The 22,142-nt window shown below is 45.3% G+C and overlaps 1 protein-coding gene across 1 annotated transcript in view; it reads left to right on the top strand.

The window, feature by feature from the left end:
* The window catches only part of MYT1 (myelin transcription factor 1), a 175,328-nt gene that overhangs the window by 105,915 nt on the left and 47,271 nt on the right, over positions 1-22,142 (top strand). Inside the window, exons 9-14 of the mRNA XM_053391721.1 lie at positions 907-997; positions 5,235-5,348; positions 7,119-7,333; positions 12,030-12,154; positions 14,254-14,523; positions 19,472-19,626. Coding sequence (XP_053247696.1) covers positions 907-997; positions 5,235-5,348; positions 7,119-7,333; positions 12,030-12,154; positions 14,254-14,523; positions 19,472-19,626 — 970 coding nt within the window. The remainder of the gene's footprint in view (positions 1-906; positions 998-5,234; positions 5,349-7,118; positions 7,334-12,029; positions 12,155-14,253; positions 14,524-19,471; positions 19,627-22,142) is intronic.

Genomic DNA, 22,142 nt, shown 5'->3' with positions numbered 1-22,142 from the left:
TGCAGGGATTCGAACCTCTGACCTTCTGATCAGCAAGTACTAGGCTCTGTGGTTTAACCCACAGCGCCACCCACGCATTGGTTAATTTTTTGCTTGGTGGATGGGCTGTGCCGGCCCCTACAATGCTGCTGCTGCAAGGGAATTTCATTAAAGGACTCCAGGGGCTCACCATGCTTTCATCTGAATCCCTGGCGTGCACAAGCCCCTGGGAGCATGTGGGGAGAGGTGAGGGTATGGTGCCCAGCTCCACTTTCTCCCCAATATTGTTTTCCCTTACTGGTCCCAGAGTCAGCCATGACGGGACCTAATGGTCAGGGGTCCCTTTACCTTTAACCGCAACCTTACAAGTTGTGGCGATTTGCTACGCAGTGGGCAAAAACCAAATGGCACCAGCCAATCAGCCAAATGGACAATATTCCTACCAGGCCCCTGCCCCAAAAGCAGACGACCCCATGACAGGCATAGCAAGGTCAAATGCAAAAAGCTCTAAATTAGGGAGGGCGGGCGGGTAATCCAGTGCACTCAGCGAAAGAGAACGCTCAATGCTGCGTGCTCAGTATATAAAACCCTTGGTCCATCCCACAAATTGTCAACAACAAAATTTCCCCAGTAGCTCAAACAGCCAAATCACTGCTATGGCCATCCATACGATGCCACCCAGCAACAGAGGGTTGACCTGTCAGACCCCACCGCAACACATGCTCTCCATGAAGGAGAACACGCTTTACCAGCTTTGGTTGGTGCAGCTGAAGGATATGGAATGAGGTGCCCAAACAACTGCTTGTTTTCTGAGACCTGATGAGCCATCTATTTTCTCTTCGTTCTTTCTTTAATCGTGTTGTGGTTTTTCCCCTTCCTCCTCTGCATCCCTCCCCTTTCCTTTCCTTTCCTTCCTTTATAATAAAGTCTTGGCCATGCACGAGAATGTATTAAAATGCCCGACGCCAGGGTGCACCGGACAAGGCCACGTGAACAGCAACCGCAACACTCACCGAAGGTACGTGGTTCACAGCAAGAGCTCAAAATTATCCTAGAGCCAATTTAGAAACTGTTCAGGATAGGACAACAGAAGTCTTGGGTTCAAGAAGGCATTTTGGGGCAGAAAAAGGCAGATAACTGTTAAATTGTGGGTGAACATATCAGACAACACAGCGATTCTTCAAACAGCTCTTGTTTATTCACAGGCTAGGACAGAACTAAACTGAAGGGTTCGGTCAGCCTGCTTATATAGAGCTCCAGTACAATGTAACTGTAACAATTTTCTAAAACTATCCAATCACTGAACATCACTTTCGATCCCTTATTTGCATAACTATCTACAGTATCCCCCTGCTGGCCCAGGGTGAGAACTTCAGTACATAACAATAACAAAAGCGTAGCATTTGGTGATTGTACATCTATGAACTTCTAGCCCAGATACAAGCAGTGCGAACCTACAGGAAAGATGATAACAATTCTGTCCTACCACATGTAGGCATATAGTGAAATGTATGTGCATGGAATGGTCAACACGTAATGATATTTGCATGGCTTAATTGCAGTGTAGGAATTCTCTTGTACGATACAAAGCGGTTTCAGAAACAGATTCTATAGATTGTAAGACCTATTTGGGAAGGGAATGTGTTATATGGAAATGCATGTAAGAATCTAAGCAATCTCTAAGAATCGTTGTTTCCCTGGAAAATGTTAAGAGCAACAGGATCAGGTTAGGAACTGAACTCACTGGATCAAAGGTGTCACACATGGCACACAAAGTTGCTCAGTTTGTTAAACGTTGTTTGTGCATTGGGCTGGGGACAAGAAACGTACCCTTTTTTGTGGGCCTAGATCAGAAGAAAAAAAAATAGATATGTTTCTTCAATTAATTGAGAAGATCAATTTGTCTTGAAGCACTAGCCAGTGAGTGAAGGAAAGTGAAATTAAAATCTCCACTGTTGCTGATGTGCAGGGCAAAGACTATGTTCCCTTTCTCAGTCCCTGTGGCCTGAAAGCTCCCCCACATCCTCCTCTCCCCTTCCTGCAGGTGATATTCAGATTCCCTTGTATGGTAAATGATCAAGTGTGGCAGGCACAGGGCAAACTTTTGGCACAATAGTGGCACAAGCTGCTTTTGGGATGGATCCGGGTTCAGTCCTGCCATCAAGGTATCAGGAGCATGGACTGCATGCAGTAATTTGAGCATCAGATCCCATGAGTTGCTTTGATTCTCGTATAGAAAATAACGCCGGGGTATAAGCAGCCAAAATCGTGCTAAGTGGCTAGTTCTATCAACAGAAGGATTTCTGCTTTCCCTCCTCCTCCCTGCATGTACCCCCCAAAAAAAATTGTTATGGGGGTTACCCCAACCCTCTGGAGCAGATTTGGGGAGGGTGTAGGATGTGCATTCAAAGATGAAAGAGGGGAAAGTTCCATTGTACGAGAGTAATGGAATGAGTGTATTGGATAGTGACCTAAATCAATGTAGCTGACTATGGTTGTCAAGTTGCAATGTGGAGAATTCTTTTTAACTTTAATTCTGTTGCCCAGTTTCTTGCAAGGGTTTTGTGGCTCATCTCAGCCTATGATTGCTGCCCGCCCTATCCAGTCCTCTCCTGCTGAAGCAAATTGGAATTTATTTTTGCCCCACGCCATGCAATTTTTCTTTATAGAGTATGTCCAGGTGGCAGCCTGCCAGCCCTAATTAACTGAACACATTTTTGCTGGATTACGCAAACATAGATTGCTTCCCAAAAGTAAGATTGGTGGCCAGCTCATCTTAAGTCCTGGACTATGGCATTCATAAAGCTGCTATCTACATTTCATATTGCTCCGGGGAAACAAAGGGTAGAATTCAACATCGCACTGTTACAATTGTCGCCATTGTTTTATTTTTCATTTCGTTTCTATACCGCTTTATATTTTAAAGAGAAAAAAAACCCTCAAAGCATGAACACATCAAATGAAACAATCCAGAATAAAACAAATTCAAGCTTCAAGGAAAGTATTTCAGATCCCTCTCTGTGTGTCATTTTGCTTTCTCCGTATTTCGTTACCCATTTGATTTATGTAGCTGCCACATAGCAGAAGAACTCTAGGAAGACAGTGTGGTGTAATGGTTAGAGTGATGGACTAGAACCTGAGAGCACAGGGTTCAAATCCCCACTTGGTCATGAAGTCATTGGTGCAAGAATTTCTGCTCCCCGGATGGAACAACCTCCCCTCTCCTCCCTCTGTGTGCTGTTCTAGGGGTACTTCTGACACCCCAGAACTTATATAGGGGAAGTAGAATCAGAGTTGGAAGAGACCCCAGGGGTCATCTAGTCCAACCCCTTGCAATGCAGGAATCTCAGCTATAGCATCCATGACAGATGGCCATCCAACCTCTGCTTAAAAACCTCCAAGGAAGGAGAGTCTAGAACCTCCCGAAGGAGACCGTTCCAGTGGGGAGGAGCTTTCACTGTCAGAAAGTTTTTTTGTTTAGAAGAAAGGGGAAAGTCCAGTTTTGCTAGAAAGACTCACTGTGCCAGCTCCCACTAAATTTTAATCTCACCTCTGCCATGCAGTCACTAGATGGCTTTAGGCAAGCCGTATCCCTCACCCTTCTTCCATTTCCAATATTAGAATAATACTTAAAAGGTAAAGGTAAAGGGACCCCTGACCATTAGGTCTAGTCATGGCCGACTCTGGGGTTGCGGCGCTCATCTCGCTTTACTGGCCGAGGGAGCCGGCGTACAGCTTCCGGGTCATGTGGCCATCATGACTAAGCCACTTCTGGCGAACCAGAGCAGCGCCCAAAATACCGTTTACCTTCCCACCGGAGCGGTACCTATTTATCTACTTGCACTTTGACGTGCTTTCAAACTGCTAGGTTGGCAGGAGCAGGGACCGAACAATGGGAGCTCACCCCGTTGCGGGGATTCGAACCGCTGACCTTCTGATCGGCAAGTCCTAGGCTCTGTGGTTTAACCCACAGCGCCACCTGCATCCCAGAATAATACTTACTGACCCATTATACCCAGTTCTTGCATGGATTACAGCAAGCCAATGCATGTGAAGTACTCTGAACACTCTAGAGTAGCCTTCCCCAACTCGGTGCCCTCCAGATCTTTTTGGAGCACAACACCCATCAGCCCAGCCCAGCATGCCGAATGGGCAGGGATGGTGAGAATTGCAGTCTAACATTGGGACGGTACCAAGTTGGGAAAGTCTGCCGTAGCAGACCCTCCAAAAGTCCCTATTTTCCAGCGACAGTCCCGGATTTACAGAAGCCATCCCAGTTTCTGATTTGATCCTGGAATGTCCCACTTTCCCTTAGGACATCCCCATTTTCATCAGAGAAATGATGGAGGGCATGTTAGGGCACTCCTATTTTTCATCGGAGAAATATTGGAAGATATGCAGTTATGCAACCCCCATGCAAAGGAGATAAGTCATACCTCCGAAGTCGGACAGAATCTGTTCCGGAAGTCCATTCGACTTCCAAAACATTCAGAAACCAAGGCACGGCTTCTGATTGGCTGCAGGAAGTTCCTGCAGCCAATCGGAAGCTGCAGAACCCGCATCAGATGTTCAGGTTCCAACGAACGCTTGCAAACTGGAACACTCACTTCCAGGTTTGCTGCGTTTGGGTGCCAAAATGTTTGACTCGCAAGGATTTCGACTTCTGAGGTATGACTGTACAACCTTTAGAAGACATCTGAAAGCAGCCCTGTGTAGGGAGGTTTTTTAATGTTTAATGTTTTATTATTATTATTATATGTTGGAAGCCACCCAGAGTGGCTGGGGCAACCCAGTCAGATGGGCGGGGTATTATTATTATTATTATTATTATTATTATTATTATTATTATTAAATAGGATGTCCCTATTTTCATCAGAGAAATGTTGAAGGCTTTGCCATAGAGTGCAGTATTTCTATTATTACTTTCCTCCCTAAGATATTGAATTATTTGGGTAGGTTTGAACAATTTGGGGCAATTAAAATGTTAAAAGTTAAATAAACCTTGTGGGTGGAGAAGTGTTAACGTATACAAAATTGTACATATTGTTGATTTGAATATGTTATTATTGATTATGTATGCCCAATGTATCAGCCGCCTGGGGGGGGGGTTACTGTTTGTGTTTTGGTTGTTGGTTAAAAAAATAAAAATAAAATAAAGATTAAAAAAATGTAACACACACACAGAAAAATTACTTTCCTCCCTTCCTCTCTCATGCCATTTTTCCATTCCTTCCTTCTTTCCTTCCTTACTACAGCTTATCCGGGTGCCCCATCGCCGCTGCTGAAAAACTAGCCAAATCTCACGAGAAGCAGCAGCCCCCAACTGGTGACCCATCAAAGAGCAGCTCAAATTCTGATCGGATACTCAGGTAAGTGGACAAACAGATCCTAAGCCACCTGCTCTTCTTCCCTCCCTCCCCCCAGCTGCCACCAATAATATAATATCTCTGAAAGAACAGCAAGTCACCACTTATGGAAGTGCCAGCATATCTTGTTCCTGCTGATGCTTTTCTTACTGTCAAATGTCTCTGCAAACAGTTAAAAAAAAAGTAATTGATGTTTCTAGGCAGGGCATGAGAGGACAACGAATGGCTTCTGTAACATCAATTAGTGCTGAGACTACAGGCCAAAGGGTTTTTCACAGTGCAGACATACTGCGTCCGTACTGATTACACTGCATTGCAAACTGACAGAGAATTACAGCTATCATATTGACATTATGAGGATAGAGGCAGAAAGCCACAATCCAATATTTCAATTTCTGTTATATTGTTAACACATCCCCAAGCCCTTTTGTTTCTTACGACTGTGTAGCTTTCAGGAGCAGAACTTGTCTCTGATTTAACGATCAGAGAGCTTAGCATGCTTGCTCGTGGAATGACTATGTTTTTGAATACATACAATTGTGATATATTTGAACAGGTAATGACGGAAGATACATGGGAAAGCAAATGTCAAAAGATTTTGAATAAATGGACAAGTTATAGGAATTGGATAGCGCGGGGGGAAGCCAACCCAAGCATCCAAATTAGAATGAATAATCTGTGCACATGGTTAAAGATTTGAAGAGAGAACAATTTTGGGGGGGAGGTGTTAAAGGGGAGGGAGGATGGGGGGGAAATTAGGATAAATGAGTAGGGACAAAAGTATATACTGTTATATTAACAGTTGCCATTAATCTGATTTGAATTAATTTTATAATGAAATGTTTTTAGAATGTTGTATCATTTTACTGTTGTTAGCCGCTCTGAGCCCGGCTTCGGCTGGGGAGGGCGGGATATAAATAAGTTGTTGTTGTTGTTGTTGTTGTTGTTGTTATTATTGTTATTATGCAAAACTAATAGGAGGATGGTTTTGATGCATGTTATTGTTAGATTTTCGACTGAATGGTGTGGAGGTTTTTTGTAAGTTATTCGACGTCCCAGGATGAAAGTGTGATTATAAAGAATGGAAAAAAATTAATAATAAAATTTAAGAGGCACTTAGCACTATTAAAAAAAAATGCTTTCTTGTGCTACCCCTTCACCAGCTGACTACAGATTTTGCCAGCCAGACTAGAAATGGTTGTATCACACACTCACACACACATCAAACCTCTTCCATCACGGGCTTATAAATTTGGAAGAAACTACTACACTTTGGGTGCAATCCAGCATAGCACAAAGTCTCTCCCATCAGATTTCTTCTTGCACAACAGAATATTCTCCCCTTTCTTTACCCCAATGCACCCCTTAAGTTTGTTCTATGGGATCCTCCAACCCTCTGGAACAAATTTGGGGGTGACATGTGATACGCAGGCATGGGGAAGAATGAATTCCTGTTGTGCAAGTGGAAATCCTTGCGATTGACTAGACATGGTAGTTACAATCATTTTTTAAAAAATCTATTATAATCCTCTTGCAAAAAACACCCACACCCCTGTTTATAGTATTTCTTCCATCTCTAAATCTCACCACGTGGTTTCCCCACAATAGATGTCATATTCTACACTCTCTGTGCTCAAAGTAGCCGCTGCTTTCCTTCTCACGAACGACACCGATAACTCATCTTTTGTCTTTCAAAAGCCTCCCCGCGAAATTACACCCGGAATGGAAGCGTTCTACGCGAGTCTCAGTCTCTTCTTTTCTCGTCCTCCTCAGGCCGATGTGCTTTGTGAAGCAACTGGAGGTGCCTCAGTACGGGAGCTACAGGCCCAATATGGTTCCTGCCACGCCAAGGGCCAACTTGGCCAAGGAGCTGGAGAAGTACTCCAAGGTCACCTTCGATTATGCAAGTTTTGATGCTCAGGTTTTTGGCAAACGCATGCTTGCCCCAAAGATTCAGACTAGCGAAACCTCACCTAAAGCCTTTAAATGTAAGTTGGGGCTGGTCACGGACACTGCTTTGGAATGTCCTGGAGGGTGTTTTGTTGTTTCTTGTTGGTGGTGCATAAGTCTTGCCCTGTGCTGGATCTGACCCAAAGTCGATCTGGTCCAGCTTGCTGTTTTCACACAACAACTACAAATCCCCATGGTTTACCCCACTGAACCAGGGGGTTCCATTTTGCTGTTGTGGCTAGTAGTCACTGATAGACCCGCAGTCCGTACATTAGTCTAATTCCTAAAACACAGCTAAGCTATTGGCTGTCACCACATCCTGTGGCAATAGCTTTCATAAACTGATTGCTTTTTTTGCAGAAGTTCAGCCTCTTGTCTATCCTGAACCTTCTTCTGTCAATCCATTTCATTGTGCAAATCTGTGTTTTAGTTATCTACAAGGGACAAATTAACTGTTACCTGCAAACATGTGTAATGTAACCCAACGGTCCTTTTTTGCCTTGGAAAAGCAGCTCAGTGTAGAGTTGGTGGGTGGGGGCTCTTTAACCCTTCCCTGCCCAGTTTCTCTATCCCACATCAACGTGTAGCCAACCACTGGGTTTCAAACAGATGTTTGTAAGTACAGGCTTCATCCCTGATCCTGGTGATAGTAGCCTTTGAAAATCAAGTACATAGGGTTATATCCAAATAAGTTCTAAGAACACAAGAAGAACGTGCCGGATCAGACCAACGTCCTATTCTCATGGGGAGCCCAAAAGCTGAACCCGAACACAAGAGCATTGTCCCCTCCTGTAGAGTTGCCATATCTGAAAAAGTAGAAACCAGTACACCTCAAAAGTTGTTGAGTTTTTTTAGGAATATCCAAAGATTGTTGAGCTTTTTCTAGACAAATCCCCCAAACTTTTTTTTTTTTTTTACAAAAATGCCCAAAAAAGTGGTTGACTTGCCTAAGATCCAGGACAAAACACCGCCTTTTGGAAATTCCCCCAGGACGTCAATACCGCCTTTGAAATCTCAGTCATGTCCGGCAAAATCTGGCAGACATATGGCAGCCCTAACCTCCTGCACAGGCTTTCTCAACCTGTGGGTCCCCAGATGTTGTTGGACTACAACTCCCATCACCCCTAGCTAGCAAGGCCAGAGCTCAGGGATGATGGGAGTTGTAGTCCAAGAACATCTGGGGACCCACAGGTTGAGAACCGCTGCTCTTGCAGCTTCCAGCAAGTATTCAGACACGTATTGCCTCTACAGAGCATAGCCATCACAGCCTTATCCTCCAAGAATTTAGCTAATCCTCATTTAAAACCATCCAGGTTGGTAGCCATCACTGTGGGCATGAGTTCTCATACCGTATTGGCCCGAATATAAGCTGCACCTGCAAATAAGCCGCACCTTTAAAATTCATGGGGGGGGGCAGAAAGACAATACCTGCAAATAAGCCGCTCCCTTAAAATTCCACAGAATTTCTTTTTTTTAAAAAAAAAAGATATTTATTAGCTTTTTCACACATTATAAGCACACATATCACAACAAAAAACAAAAACATAAACCATAAACACACACAAAACACAAAAAACACCACATGTAAAATTTCAATCCCTTATTTTCATAAAACTTATTTTCCCGACCTCCTCGTACCTCCCCTTACTGCATTCCAATCCCTAATTAATTTTGATCAACAATTCCCTCCCTAATTTCTAATAAATAATTTTAACCTTTCTTTTCATATTGCATAATGGTTACAGCATACAACCTCATATTTTCCAAATCCACAACGTCTTAGCATTCAACAATTTTACAATGTTTCTTAAGATAGTCTTTAAATTTCTTCCAATCTTCTTCCGCCGTCTCTTTTCCCTGGTCTCGGATTCTGCCGGTCATCTCTGCCAGTCCCATATAGTCTATAACTTTCATCTGCCATTCTTCCACGGTGGGTAGTTCTTCTGTCTTCCAATACTTTGCGATGAGTATTCTTGCTGCTGTTGTCCCATACATAAAAAATGTCCTGTCCTTCTTTGGCACCAACTGGCCGACCATACCCAGGAGAAAGGCCTCTGGTTTCTTCAGAAAGGTATATTTAAATACCTTTTTTATTTCATTATAAATCTTCTCCCAGAAAGCCTTAATCTTTGGGCATGTCCACCAGAGGTGAAAGAATGTACCTTCATTCTCTTTACATTTCCAACACTTATTGTCAGGCAAGTGATAAATCTTAGCAAGTTTGACTGGGGTCATGTACCACCTATAAATCATTTTGATAATATTTTCTTTTAAGGCGTTACACGCCGTGAACTTTATACCACAGAATTTCACACCTGTTCCATTTTACCATATTTCCTTTTCAGCAGCAATATCGTAAAAGCCAATTTTTGTAAGGTCACAAATTTAACTTTCCACTGTCGGAATTTGGAGTGGGGAGGGAGTGCGGCTTATATTCAGGCCAATGCAGTAATTTAACTATGCACTTTGTGAAGAAATACTGTCCTATACCTATCCTGAATTTTCCAGCATTCAGCTTCCTTAGCTGCCCACGAATTCTAGTGTTACAACTGGGGGGGAGAGAGAAAATGATCTAGCCACTTTTTCCATGCCTTGCGTAATTTTATAAACTCCTATCAAGTCAGCTCCTTCTTGCCTTCTCCCTAAGCTAAAAAGCCCCCAAATACTGCAGCCTTTCTTTACAGGGTAGTTGACCCACCCCCTTGATGATTTTGGGTGCCCTTTTCTGAACCTTCTTGGAATGGGCCCAGTAAAATGAATGACCAATTTAAATGAGTCTACTCTGAGCAGGATTTGGTTGGATGCAATCCACAGCTCTCTCTGCACAGCCTTCCTCCTGGGTTCTGTTTGTAGCAAGATGCTGGTTATATGTAGAGAGACAGAGACTCGTATGAATCCTTTTGCAATTGTTCCGTTGTGGGAGAGGGAAAGCTCTATGCTTTTCTGAGGGCCAGGGGAGCATGTTGTTCCCACAAGGCAAAAGCTAGTGTGAAGTGTGCCCATTTTCATCCTGCTAAATGCGTTCCGGTGGGCGAGGGAAAGAAAAAGGACAGAGAGGCGAAGCTTTCCTCTTTCCCACCCCTTTGAATTCCTCAGAGGCATCCAGCAATATAGTTTTAATGGAGAAGATTGCAGTGTTCTGGGAACTTGATGGCGCACTCAGTTAGTGGCTAAACCTTTCACCCTTAAGAGGACCTGCTCATATATTTCTCCCTCTCCTCGACAGCCCAGTTTCTTTTCACATCACTTTATACAGCAGTGTCATTGGTTAAGAAAAGATGAAGAGCCTTTCCTGGACCAGATCGAAAGGTCTAACTAGTCACATTTCTAGTGACCAATTTAGGTGCTTTGGGGGAGTCCTGAAGCAGGATGTGAATAGCCCAGCCCTGCAACATTCAGTAGCCTAAGCCGGGTTTCTGATAGCCCTTGTGGCTAACACTGTTTGGGGGGGGGGGAGAAAACATCCTCTGTGAATTTATCTAATCTCCTTTTAAGCGAAGCCAGCGGTCATCAGTACATCTGGTGGCAGCAAATTCTATCAACTAATTACGCGTGGTGCAAAGAACACATTATTTTTCCTGTCCTAAATCTACTGCTAATTGATTTCATTCAATGGCCATGAGTTCTATTATCACAAAGGGAGAGAAAACATCCCACAGCCACTTTTTCCACACCTGTGTGTTAGGTATTTATCCCAAAGCACCAATTCCTTTTGTTTGCTTTAAATATATATATTAATATACAGTGGTACCTCAGGTTACATACGCTTCAGGTTACAGACGCTTCAGGTTACAGACTCCGCTAACCCAGAAATAGTACCTCGGGTTAAGAACTTTGCTTCGGGATGAGAACAGAATTCGCAGAGCGGGGGCACGGCGGCAGCGGGAGGCCCCATTAGCTAAAATGGTACCTCAGGTTAAGAACAGTTTCAGGTTAAGAATGGACCTCCAGAACAAATTAAGTTCTTAACTCGAGGTACCACTGCATTTTTGCAAGTTCTGTATTGGTAACACGGCTGGAGTTATTGCTCTAATTTTCAATTCTGCACAGAGTGTATTCAAGATTGTGCTGCTGAAACTTGCCAAATCCTTTCCCCACCCATACCCCGAACTGAAATCTGAAATGAGCAGGGCCGTCTTTAGTATATGAGCCGCCGGGGTGCAAAAATCTGCCCAGCGTCATCGTCCCCCGTCCCCCGATTGCCGGTGGCCAGGAGGTTCCTGTTCTCCGCCGCCGGGCCCAAGGGAAGCGCCTTCCTGCTCCAGCCCTGCCAGCGAAAGGCAGAGACCTCCCGAGTTTCCCCTTTGAGGGGGAGGACAAACCTCTAAGGGTGTCGGGAACCCGGCAGGGTTTGTCTTGTCGAGACCCTGCAACAGCGACATTGCATTCTCTTGCGTTGCCGCCCAACGGTTGCCTTTTCAGTTTTCGCATTTGCTACCCCCGGCGGCGGGTGCATGGCACACACCCACACCCCAGAATTCGGCGCCCGGGTGCCCCGCACCCCTTGCACCCCCGGGTAAAGACGGCCCTGGAAATGAGGCTTCTGGCTCCGGAAGCCTACTGCACCGGATTGATTTTTTATTTTATTCTTTTGCACCTGGTCCTTTGCCAACCTTCATACATCACCCCCCCTGTGTTACTCCCTTTTTGCAGCCAAACCTTTTCCAAAGGCCTCTTCCCCCGGCCACAGTCCCTCCAGCAGTTACGTGAAGAGCACTTCGTCTTCATCCACAGGCTTCGACTATTCCCACGATGCGGAAGCTGCGCATATGGCTGCCACTGCCATTTTGAACCTCTCCACTCGCTGCTGGGAAATGCCTGAGAACCTCAGCACCAAGCAGCAAGATCTCCCCAGCAAGGTGAGTCTGAAATGGGCTTCTAAACCAGGTAAAAAGGTAAAGGACCCCTGACAGTTAAGTTCAGTCGTGAATGACTCTGGGGTTGCGACGCTCATCTCGCTTTGCTGGCCGAGGGAGCCAACATTTGTCTGCAGACAGTTTTTCCGGGTCATGTGGCCAGCATGACTAAGCCACTTCTGGCGAAACCAGAGCAGCACACGGAAATGCTGTTTACCTTCCTGCTGGAGCGGTACCTGCTTTAGAACTGCTAGTTTGGCAGGAGCTGGGACCGAGCAACGGGAGCTCACCCCATCACAGGGATTTGAACTGCCGACCTTCTGATAGACAAGCCCACAGCGCCACCCACGTCCAAACCAGAGATATGAGTAAGGGAGGGGTGTTAAAGCAGAGATTTCCAGATGAAGAATGATTTTGGATTGTTTCCAATAGCTGGGTGGCCATGACCAGCTATGGCCCTGTCTCATATAACCACCTAACTAACTTCCAGGGGATGAGGGGCACTTGAAGTTTAGTCTCAAGTGGTAATTTTGGTACATGTGAGGTTTGTACAGAGGAAGACCTTTATGGGTCGAAATCAGCATTTTGAAATACACTCGTACCTTGGATCCCAAACGCCTTGGCTCCCGAACAAATTGGCTCCTGAACAATCAAAACCCGGAAGTGAGTGTTCTGGTATTCAAATGTTCTTTTGGAAGCCAAACGTCTGATGGGTGTTCCACGGCTTCTGATTGGCTGCAGGAGCTTCCTGCAGCCAATCAGAAGCCATGCTTTGGTTTCTGAATGTTTTGGAAGCTGAATGGACTTCTGGAACAGATTCCGTTCGACTTCCAAAGTATGACTGTACACTTGGTCTTTAGCTAGACCCGAGTAACTGCTGGACTGGGTGAGGCCGAGGCAATCCTTCATATGTCAGAAGTTGTGCCAATTGCACATCCCATTTAAGTTTCAGCTTGCAGGTGCTTCCAGATCCATATGGCTCAAAAAGCTTTCAGTCAACTTTAATTTGTATGCTGCTGTGACCTTTATAAAGGACATTGAAGTGAGGCAGCAGGAAGTTGGAGGGTTCAAAATATTTCTATGGCTTGCTCAACTTTAAATGCCAAAGTCAGTTATGCCCTTTGGACCAAGAAATTATAGGTAGATAAGACTTGCTTTGTCAGCATCATGCCAATACAAAATAAAATGTATGCTTGTAGAAAACTAATTCAGGAGTTAACCTGTTCAAATTTCCACTAGAAAAATATTTCCTGGAATAACACACCCCTTGTGCCAAATTCACATGGAAACCTCCTTTGAACTGGCATTGCCATGTTGGGTTTATGCATTTATCTTTTGTGATTTGCATTTACAAAGGAAGTATTGTGATTGTGCAAATCATGGCTGTCTCAGGCATATGCCCCACCAGGAGGAACCTATCCATACAAGTGGTGTTTGCACTCAGCCCCTGTTGAGTTATGAGGTCGCTTCCAGCCATGAACTCTCCTGCAGGCAATTGTGTGGGTTTCACTGAAGTAGCCATAGCAGTCAAAAGGGACCAAATCTGTATCTAATGCAGTCACCGTCCACAAATCAGAACCCAAGCAGTCCACTGTGGCATAGACAGACAGATGAGGCACACCGCATTATGGTGTCGGGACAACAGGGTCAGGGCCGTCTTAAGCATATCCGGCACCGTGGTGCAAAGCTCTGTCCGGTGACACACCCCACACCCCGTTTCCCAGAGTTTTTTAGGGAGGGCGGAACTGCCAGCGGGGCTGGAGGAGGCGGGCAGCAGCTGGAGGGCAGCTCCTCTGGCGGGGAGCACCTCCCAGCTGGCCGCAGCACCTCCCAGCTCAGCTGGCCGCTTCGTGCTGTGGTGGCCATGGCAGATGGAGGCTCCAGGTGTGGTGATGCTTCGGTGTGGCATGGTGGAGGCGGACGAGGGTGGCAAGCTGATGCCTGGAGGCGCCACATCCAACCTCCGCCTCTTCCCCAGCGCCCTTCAGAACTTGGCGCCCTGGCGCCCCGCACCACTAGCCTCTATGGGTAAGACGGCCCTGAACAGGGAACTGGAGGTGATTGCGAAAGCAACGTCAAGGCTGTTGTTTCCTTCATTTCAGTCAATGGACATTGAAGTGGATGAAAACGGGACTCTGGATTTAAGCATGAACAAGCACCGGAAACGGGACAGCGCCTTCCCCAGCAGCAGCAGCTGCAGCAGTAGCCCCAGCATCAAATCCCCAGATATATCCCAACGCCAAAACAGCACCAGTGCCACAAGTAGCACCATGACCTCACCCCAGTCCAGCCACACGTCCCGCCAAGATGAATGGGATGGGCCCATCGACTACACCAAACCAAATCGACAGCGGGAAGAGGAGCCAGAAGAGGTAAGTAATCGCAGGGGCAAGGGCACAGCCAGCGCCATCTTAAGTCCCTCCAGTGCCCTCCATTTCCCAGAGTTGTCAAGCTTTTTTAAGGTGGGGACCCCAAAATTGTTGACCTTTTTTTTTAGGGAGCTGACACCACACTTACACATTTTCTCTAAACAAGCCCTTAGAACAAAATAAAATGAAAAGGCAGAAGAAAATCTAATGAAGTCCTCAATTCCAAAGTAAGACTTATTCAAGACTCAGCAGTTCTTCTAATTCATCCTCATGATTCAAATCACCACATATCAAAAAGTTGAAGCAATCACCAGTTTGTTGTTCTTTAAATAAATTGATAAAGTCACAGAGAATGAAGTTCCCGGCCAATCTGTGTTTAAGTACAAAGCTGACATTTTCAAATATTGTGGGGGTGGGGTGGATATGGGTGTAAAGCAGTGACATCCTGAACCTAAAAAGAATCCAAACCTTACGTCACAAAAGCTGCAGCCCTGACCACTTACCTGAGAGTAAGCCCTGCAGAATCTAATAGGACCTTAAAACACGCCCCAGTCTTTAAAGGACTTTTTGTTGGTGTTTGTTTGTTTTTAACCACTAACTGCATGGAGAGCACGCTCTCAAGTCCATCCTTACCTCCGAACTGAGTCGTAATGGTAGTGTTCCCCCGCTCAGCTTTCCCCTCGCACCGCCCCAAATCTGGATGAATCCCTCCTCCACCTTTCTCCTTGTCAGAAGGGGTGGGGGGTGACGTTCTAGGCGCCCCTCCCCTTCCCCATCCTCCCTGCCCCATGCGCTGGGCAGCTCGAGGCTCACTTCCTGCTACTGCCACGGGGCAGGCAGGAGGGAGAAGGGCGCCACATAGCTTTGCACGCCGCCGCCACTGCCTCTTCTCCCAGGCAGGAAGCCAGAGAGCGTGGCTGGCCGTAGAAAGAGCCACCGCTGCCCAACATGCCCTTGCAGCTGTTCCTGGTCAGACTCCCGCTGCTGGGTGCCCCTGATGGGCGGGCGCCATGGCACAGAACACCACTATCCCTAATGTGTAAGTTAGCACACCCTGGGAAGGAGAGGACCAGCATTCCTCCAGCCTCTCGGAGGGATAAATCTGGCCCTCTGGCCAACGGTAGACAACGTTGCACCTACCAGATTCTGTTGGGTTGCAACTCCCATCATCCCTGACTATTGGCTTGTCAGAGGTTCCATTCGACCGAGCTGAAATATCTCTCCTCCTCGGATGTTCTTCAGAATCCATCAGGCTCTCCTCCTCCGACGGTGATTAACGACCTAAGCCTTTGATGAGGCTTCAGGAATGTTCCCATTCCGCAGAGTATCCAAACAGCAGTAAAAGGAGCCGAAATATATTCTACATCGCTAAGTTTATTTCTAACTACGCAGGACAGAAAAGAATATGCATCTGCTCTCTGTGAGAGTCAGTGAACAACCGAACAAAGAAACAGGAAACCAGTAACATCAACATCCGTCTCCCGTCTCCCGTGAGACGTCCAGCAGACTGGAATGTAAACAGAGTCTTGTGACTCCAAAAACTGCACAGTGGCATAACAGAAATTTAACATGGCTATGCTGTCTGAGGCTGGTGGAAACGAGTCCAGCAGCTTCTGGAGGGCACAGTGTTGGCTACTCCTGCTATATCCAAGTGGTCTCTCCCTTCCAGAAGTGGCTAGCCATTTGCTCCAGAAAGATTCTTAACCAGAGCATGATGGTGAGAGCCATCCTTCATTTTAAGTTCCTAGAGTTTGGTAACCAAAGCTAAACATTCCCTGAAAATCAAGACTGGGTATCTCTTCATAATGGTTAGTAGCCAGAGAGAGACCTGTTTTCCATGGCCAACTGAAAGTTTCATTTTATAAGGTATGCACAGTCCAAGACAGTGGTTGGGGATGCACAATGCCTTCTGGATTTCATTGTGAATGGACATGCACACCTCAATTACATCATTATTTTATTTTTATTTATTGAATTTATATTTCACCCTATACCCAGAGGCCTTAGGGTGTTTGTTCACAGAACAAAATCAAAAAATAAAACCACAATATATATAATCAAAATAAAAACAACAACCCAATAAACCCCGCCCCCCCAAAAAAACACATTTTAAAATGGCATAGGATGTCAATCAAATCAACCAAAGGCCTGGTTAAAAAGGCACGTTTTTGTCTGGCGCCTAAAGGTGTATAATGAAGGCGCCAGGTGAACTTCCCTGGGGAAAGCATTCTATAGATGGGGAGCCACTACAGAGAAGGCCCCGTTCTCGTGTTGCCACCCTCCGGATCTCTCAAGGAGGAGGCACATGCAGAAGGGCCTCGGGTTATGATCTCAGGGTCTGGGTAAGTTCATATGGAAGGAGGTGGTCCTTGAGGTATCCATTCTATGTACACATTTCCCAATCTGCCAAGAGTATCTGTTCACAGAAGCTCCTTCTTCGTTAACATTTTGCTGGATTAGATTATCTCGTCCCTCTTCGAAAGCCAGTTTATACTACTAGTCATCCCAGTGCCCCAAATTTCATCAGTTAATTGCATGGTTTGGGGGGCAGGTTGTGAAAAGAAGTTCCAACAGGCACATGAAATTCTGGACGCCAGTGGCCTGTAAATTATCTTGCACCAGGAACCACATTGCTGACTGGCTTCCTCGTTACAGTTATTCCTATTTCCTTACTTTGCTTCCAGCGATGTAGGAGAAAGAAGAACAGGATTCAAATTAAAGCTCGGCCACTGTATTTGTCCCTTGGCTCAACCCAAAGAAACTGCATGGCTTCATCACGAAAGGGGGCCATGCACACAGCTGCTGGGGAAATTCACTGAAATTAACATTGCATCTGCTTGCACCACTGAAGACCCCCACTTTTTCAGCACTTTGGAAGAAATTGTTATCTCTTCATCATCTTACTCTATTATTTTAATTTTGTTTGACAAGCACTTGGGCCAGACAGATATCTTGAAGCAAGGATTGCTGTGGGACAGGCATCCCCAAATTCAGCCCTCCGAATGTTTTGGGACTACAATTCCCATCATCCCTGACCACTGGTCCTGTTAGCTAGGGATGATGGGAGTTGTAGTCCCAAAACATCTGGAAGGTCGTGTTTGGGGATGTCTGCTATAGGACAACAAGATGGAGACTGAATGGTTGGCTGCAGACCAATGGTCTAGTGTAAAGAATGACATGGTCTCTCCCCATGCGCCAAGTTGCCCAGACTGATGAAGTCTTCTTCTTGGGCTTAATGACACGGCAAGGCCAAAAAAAGGCCCCGTTTACTGCCACCTACTGGCAAAAGTAGTTTCACATCTCAAGCACAGGCTTTCATAAAGCGTCATAAACTCTCCACTGAGGAAGTCAACAAAGACAGAGACTTTACAATGGATGGGTGGGAGAAGGAAAGAAATTTGATCCAGTTCACATTCAAAGGCGAAACAGTACGTCAACTGAAACACAGCTACTCTTCAGAATTTGCACTTAGCCACATTTTGTGAGACAAGCAATGTTTCAAAAAAATAATAATAAATGCTTATATTATGCTAAAGTGTTGAGCGCAGAAATGAATCTATTGGTGAAAACGGCATGCAAAAATGTGTTTATCAAGAGAAATTCTCATTAACATGCTGCTGAATTTTCATGAGGGCTTTAAATGAAAACAAAAAAAATCTGCATAATGCTGCCGCCGAAATGGGAAGAACTGGATTTAAGAATGGGGAAACACAAAACTGAGAGAAGTCCGCTCCCCTTCTGGGGAGGCGGTGTTGCGGAAGGGCATCTGCGACCTCCCAGTTACCCGGCTGTGGGTTGAGGGATGCCGCCCACGTCATAGGGGCTCCTGGCCGCATTACACCCCCTAGCTGGGGGGGGGGCGTGGCCCAGGAGGCCTTGTTTTGCAATGATGGCATTCACTTTTCCGATATGAGAAATGGTATTTTGCTGGTCGATATTGTTAAGGGCATTAGAGATTGGGTGCAGGTGTGAGGGTGTTGGAGGCAAACCTTTGGGGCTTGAGTGGCGGTTGTTCTTCTTCTTCTTCTTTGGCGATCACTTGTAGCCGAGTAAGATTGTCTTCCATAAACACGGTTTTAACAATGAGTTCGTAAGTGACTGTGGAGGCCAATTCTGGATCCACGCGTCAAAGGGTATCTCGTTAAAGGGATTTGGGGTGTGGATCCTTTCCAAAGCCTGGGCGTGGGTTAGGGCCATGCTACGACCTCATCGGGGACCCCGGGGGTGCTCTTAATTGATGTATATCACAGGGCTCCCCCTACCGGTGGTTTACCCTTATGAGACTCCCTCATAAGAGTCCGGATATAGTCCAGTTTCACCCGATGCCTGAGCCAAATCGCTCACATCTGTAACCAATAAAGTTGTGGCCTGTTTTATCCCATTAACCTAAACCAGGCATAGGCAAACTCCGGCCCTCCAGATGTTTTGGAACTACAATTCTCATCATCCCTAGCTAACAGGACCAATGGTCAGGGGTGATGGGAATTGTAGTTTCAAAACATCTGGAGGGCCGGAGTTTGCCTATGCCAAACATTCATTGTCCGTGTGTTTATTATCTAAGGAAAGTGCCAGACCCGGGGCCTCGCCACGCAAGTGAAATTAACCAATCTGTCCACGCCTTGTCTTTCTACTTAAAAGTGGCACTGGATTGGCAGTCCAGTACTATCTGACTTCCCAGGCTGGAATGATTATGGGAAGTTGTAAATCCACTGGCTGGAATCTCTTTTCCAGCTTTCATTGTGAATGTAGAAGAGAACCAGCGTTTACCCTGAAGGGTTTCTGACTGGAAAGCTGTCCCCTTTAGCCATGGTCTCAGAGACCACCTAGGAATGTGATGATGGGCACCTATTAGAGAATCCTCTGCAGTTTTTACAAACCGGTAGCAAAAGAGTTCTGTGCACAGCTCTGTTTTCTTTCAAACCCACCCACATCGTTCGCTGCTTTCTTGCAGTCAGAGGCTGCCGTACGTTCCTTCGCCTCTTCCGAAGTAGATGACCAAGAAGTACCTGAAGAAAACTTTGAAGAGAGGAAGTATCCTGGGGAAATCACCTTAACCAACTTCAAACTCAAATTCCTTTCCAAGGAGATCAAGAAAGAGCTACTTACGTGAGTCTTCCTACTTGGGCAGCGATGCCTTGCAGTAACATGGGGGGCGGGTGGGACAACAAGAAGGAAGGGGTGATTTTGCAGGATGGGTGGATATGGGAAATTCTTCAAGAGAAAAAAATGTCCAAGTTGATGTTTCATAATGGGAGGGTCTTATTTAATCCAAACACTTCATAGCAAAAGCTTTAAAGAGAAACTTTGTGCTCCAATTATTCCTGATTGTTGAGATGATGCGACCACTCCGTACAGCCTCCTGAAACTGTGCAATTATTGAAGGAAAGGCAGAGACACTCGACTAAAGCACCAGAATCTTACCATTCATTAAACCGACTATACAAGCATAATTACCCCCTACTTATTTCTCTCTATGCTCAAGCTAGCCTTTCTAATGCAATAGTAGGAGGAAAAATCTTTCGCCAATCCTATTGCTTTGTTTCCTTGCTTGTAAAGTGTGATGTTATACGCTGGGAGCAGCTTTTCTGAAATGCCCCAAATTGTTGGGAACATCCTATGCTGAGCATCATCACTCAAGTGTTATGGAGCTGAGTCGGTGGATAAACAGGGGGGGGGGGCAGAAAGAGAGTCTGTGTGCCTGTGTGAGTGTGGGGTTCTCTAAGAAGTTCGAAATCTGAAATCCAGATTTCAATGTGTGGGTTTTCCAAATGGAAACTGGAAAACCTGTGTACTTCCCACAATTGATTGTAGCTGTAATTGGAATATTGAGCAAATTTCCGGAGGAAAAAAAATACCATATTTTTCTGTCTATAAGATGCCCCCATGTATAAGACAACCCCTATTTTGGGGGACAAAATTTTAGACATTATTTTTTTAGGGCGGAAACCTAGTCTTATACATGGAAAAATATGGTAATACATGGAAAAATATGGTAATTCTCATATCATTACATTATACTTCTGAGAAAATTGTGGCAGGGTTGAATTGGCTATTTACATTTTGACTTTTTTTTGTCCTCTTAGTCAAATATTTTGTAAGCAAAATGTTAGATACACAATCTGCAAGCATTGCAAAACTGGCAAGATCCTTAAAACCTAAGACTCAACTTGAAAATTCAAACTCTGGAGTCTCCTGCTGACTCTGTCTCCATGATCTGTTCCTCAGAATCCCATTCACTCCAGGGCCTATGAGACATCAGTCTCACGGGAAAAGATGATATTAATCTCAATGAGGACAGCAGAGAATGGGGGAAATGTAGAATCTCCAACTGGGTAGTGAAAGAGTTTACAAATTACTGAGATAAATACCAGTGTCTTGAGTACTGATGAGTCACGTAATTTTCTGCAGAAATGGTGTGAGCAGTTATTTATTGCATTGGTAACCAAATTTTCTCCTTAAAGACAGGTGTAATTGATAATCACACATTTAGCATCACATCTAATTTGGTCGTAAGATCTGAGTTTTTTGCTGTTCTCCTGGACTGCACCACCCAAAGGTGGGAGATTCACAAGTTTGAATCCTCACTCATATTTTTAGTATAAAAAAAGACAAATATCCCTGCACATAAAATATTAGCACAGCAAGGGAAAAGGATCCAGTGAATTATCTGACAAAACCTAATCCTACAGTATTGGAGACGCTAGGAAAATGTGGACCACATCAGTGCCTAGATGGGAGGGCACTAGGAGCTCCCAATTTTTAAAAAAATGAATAACATATCTAAACGTATAGCATGATATAAATAATATGAAAACATTCAGAGTCGTGCCAGCAATGGGTGAATAAGACCCAGGTTTTTACAAAACAGATGTAAATCTTCCCTCATATGGCATTTTTATTCCCCCCAGTATTGTGGATGGTAAACAATATCCTTTTAAACAATTTATCCTTTTAAAAATACTAACGGTAATGTACACACAATGAAAACAAGCACGTTTTTCAACACTTAGTAACAGAAAGGTATCAATGCTTATATGTTTATCAGTATTAATGTGACCTGGAGGTTTGGAGTGGTGTTTCTTCAAACCTAAAATTAGCGATTATGAGAGCAGGAGCAGAAACAGAAACTGGGTTTTAATTTGGGTTATATTAATCTTAAGGTTAATGTTGCGAATTCTCCCTGCCTGAAGCTCTGGAACAGAAACACATCATTCAGGAACTCCTGAGCCATAATCTCAAAAGTGGCAGCACTTTGCTCGCATCTAACCCTTGAGAGGGGGACGTGGGTGGCGCTGTGGGTTAAACCACAGAGCCTAGGGCTTGCCGATCAGAAGGTTGGCAGTTCGAATCCCCACGACAGGGTGAGCTCCCTGCTCAGTCCCTGCTCAGTCCCTTGCAGTTCGAAAGCACGTCAACGTGCAAGTAGATAAATAGGTACTGCTCTGGCGGGAAGGTAAACGACATTTCCGTGCGCTGCTCTGGTTCGCCAGAAGCGGCTTCGTCATGCTGGCCATATGACCCGGAAGCTGTACGCCGGCTCCCTCGGCCAGTAAAGCGAGATGAGCGCCGCAACCCCAGAGTCGTCCGCAACTGGACCTAACGGTCAGGGGTCCCTTTACCTT

Source organism: Podarcis raffonei, chromosome 6 (genome assembly GCF_027172205.1).
Source record: "Podarcis raffonei isolate rPodRaf1 chromosome 6, rPodRaf1.pri, whole genome shotgun sequence".
Classification (NCBI taxonomy): Eukaryota; Metazoa; Chordata; class Lepidosauria; order Squamata; family Lacertidae; genus Podarcis; species Podarcis raffonei.
The sequence above is the reverse complement of the archived record's forward strand: the minus strand, read 5'-3'. Positions and strand labels throughout refer to the sequence as shown.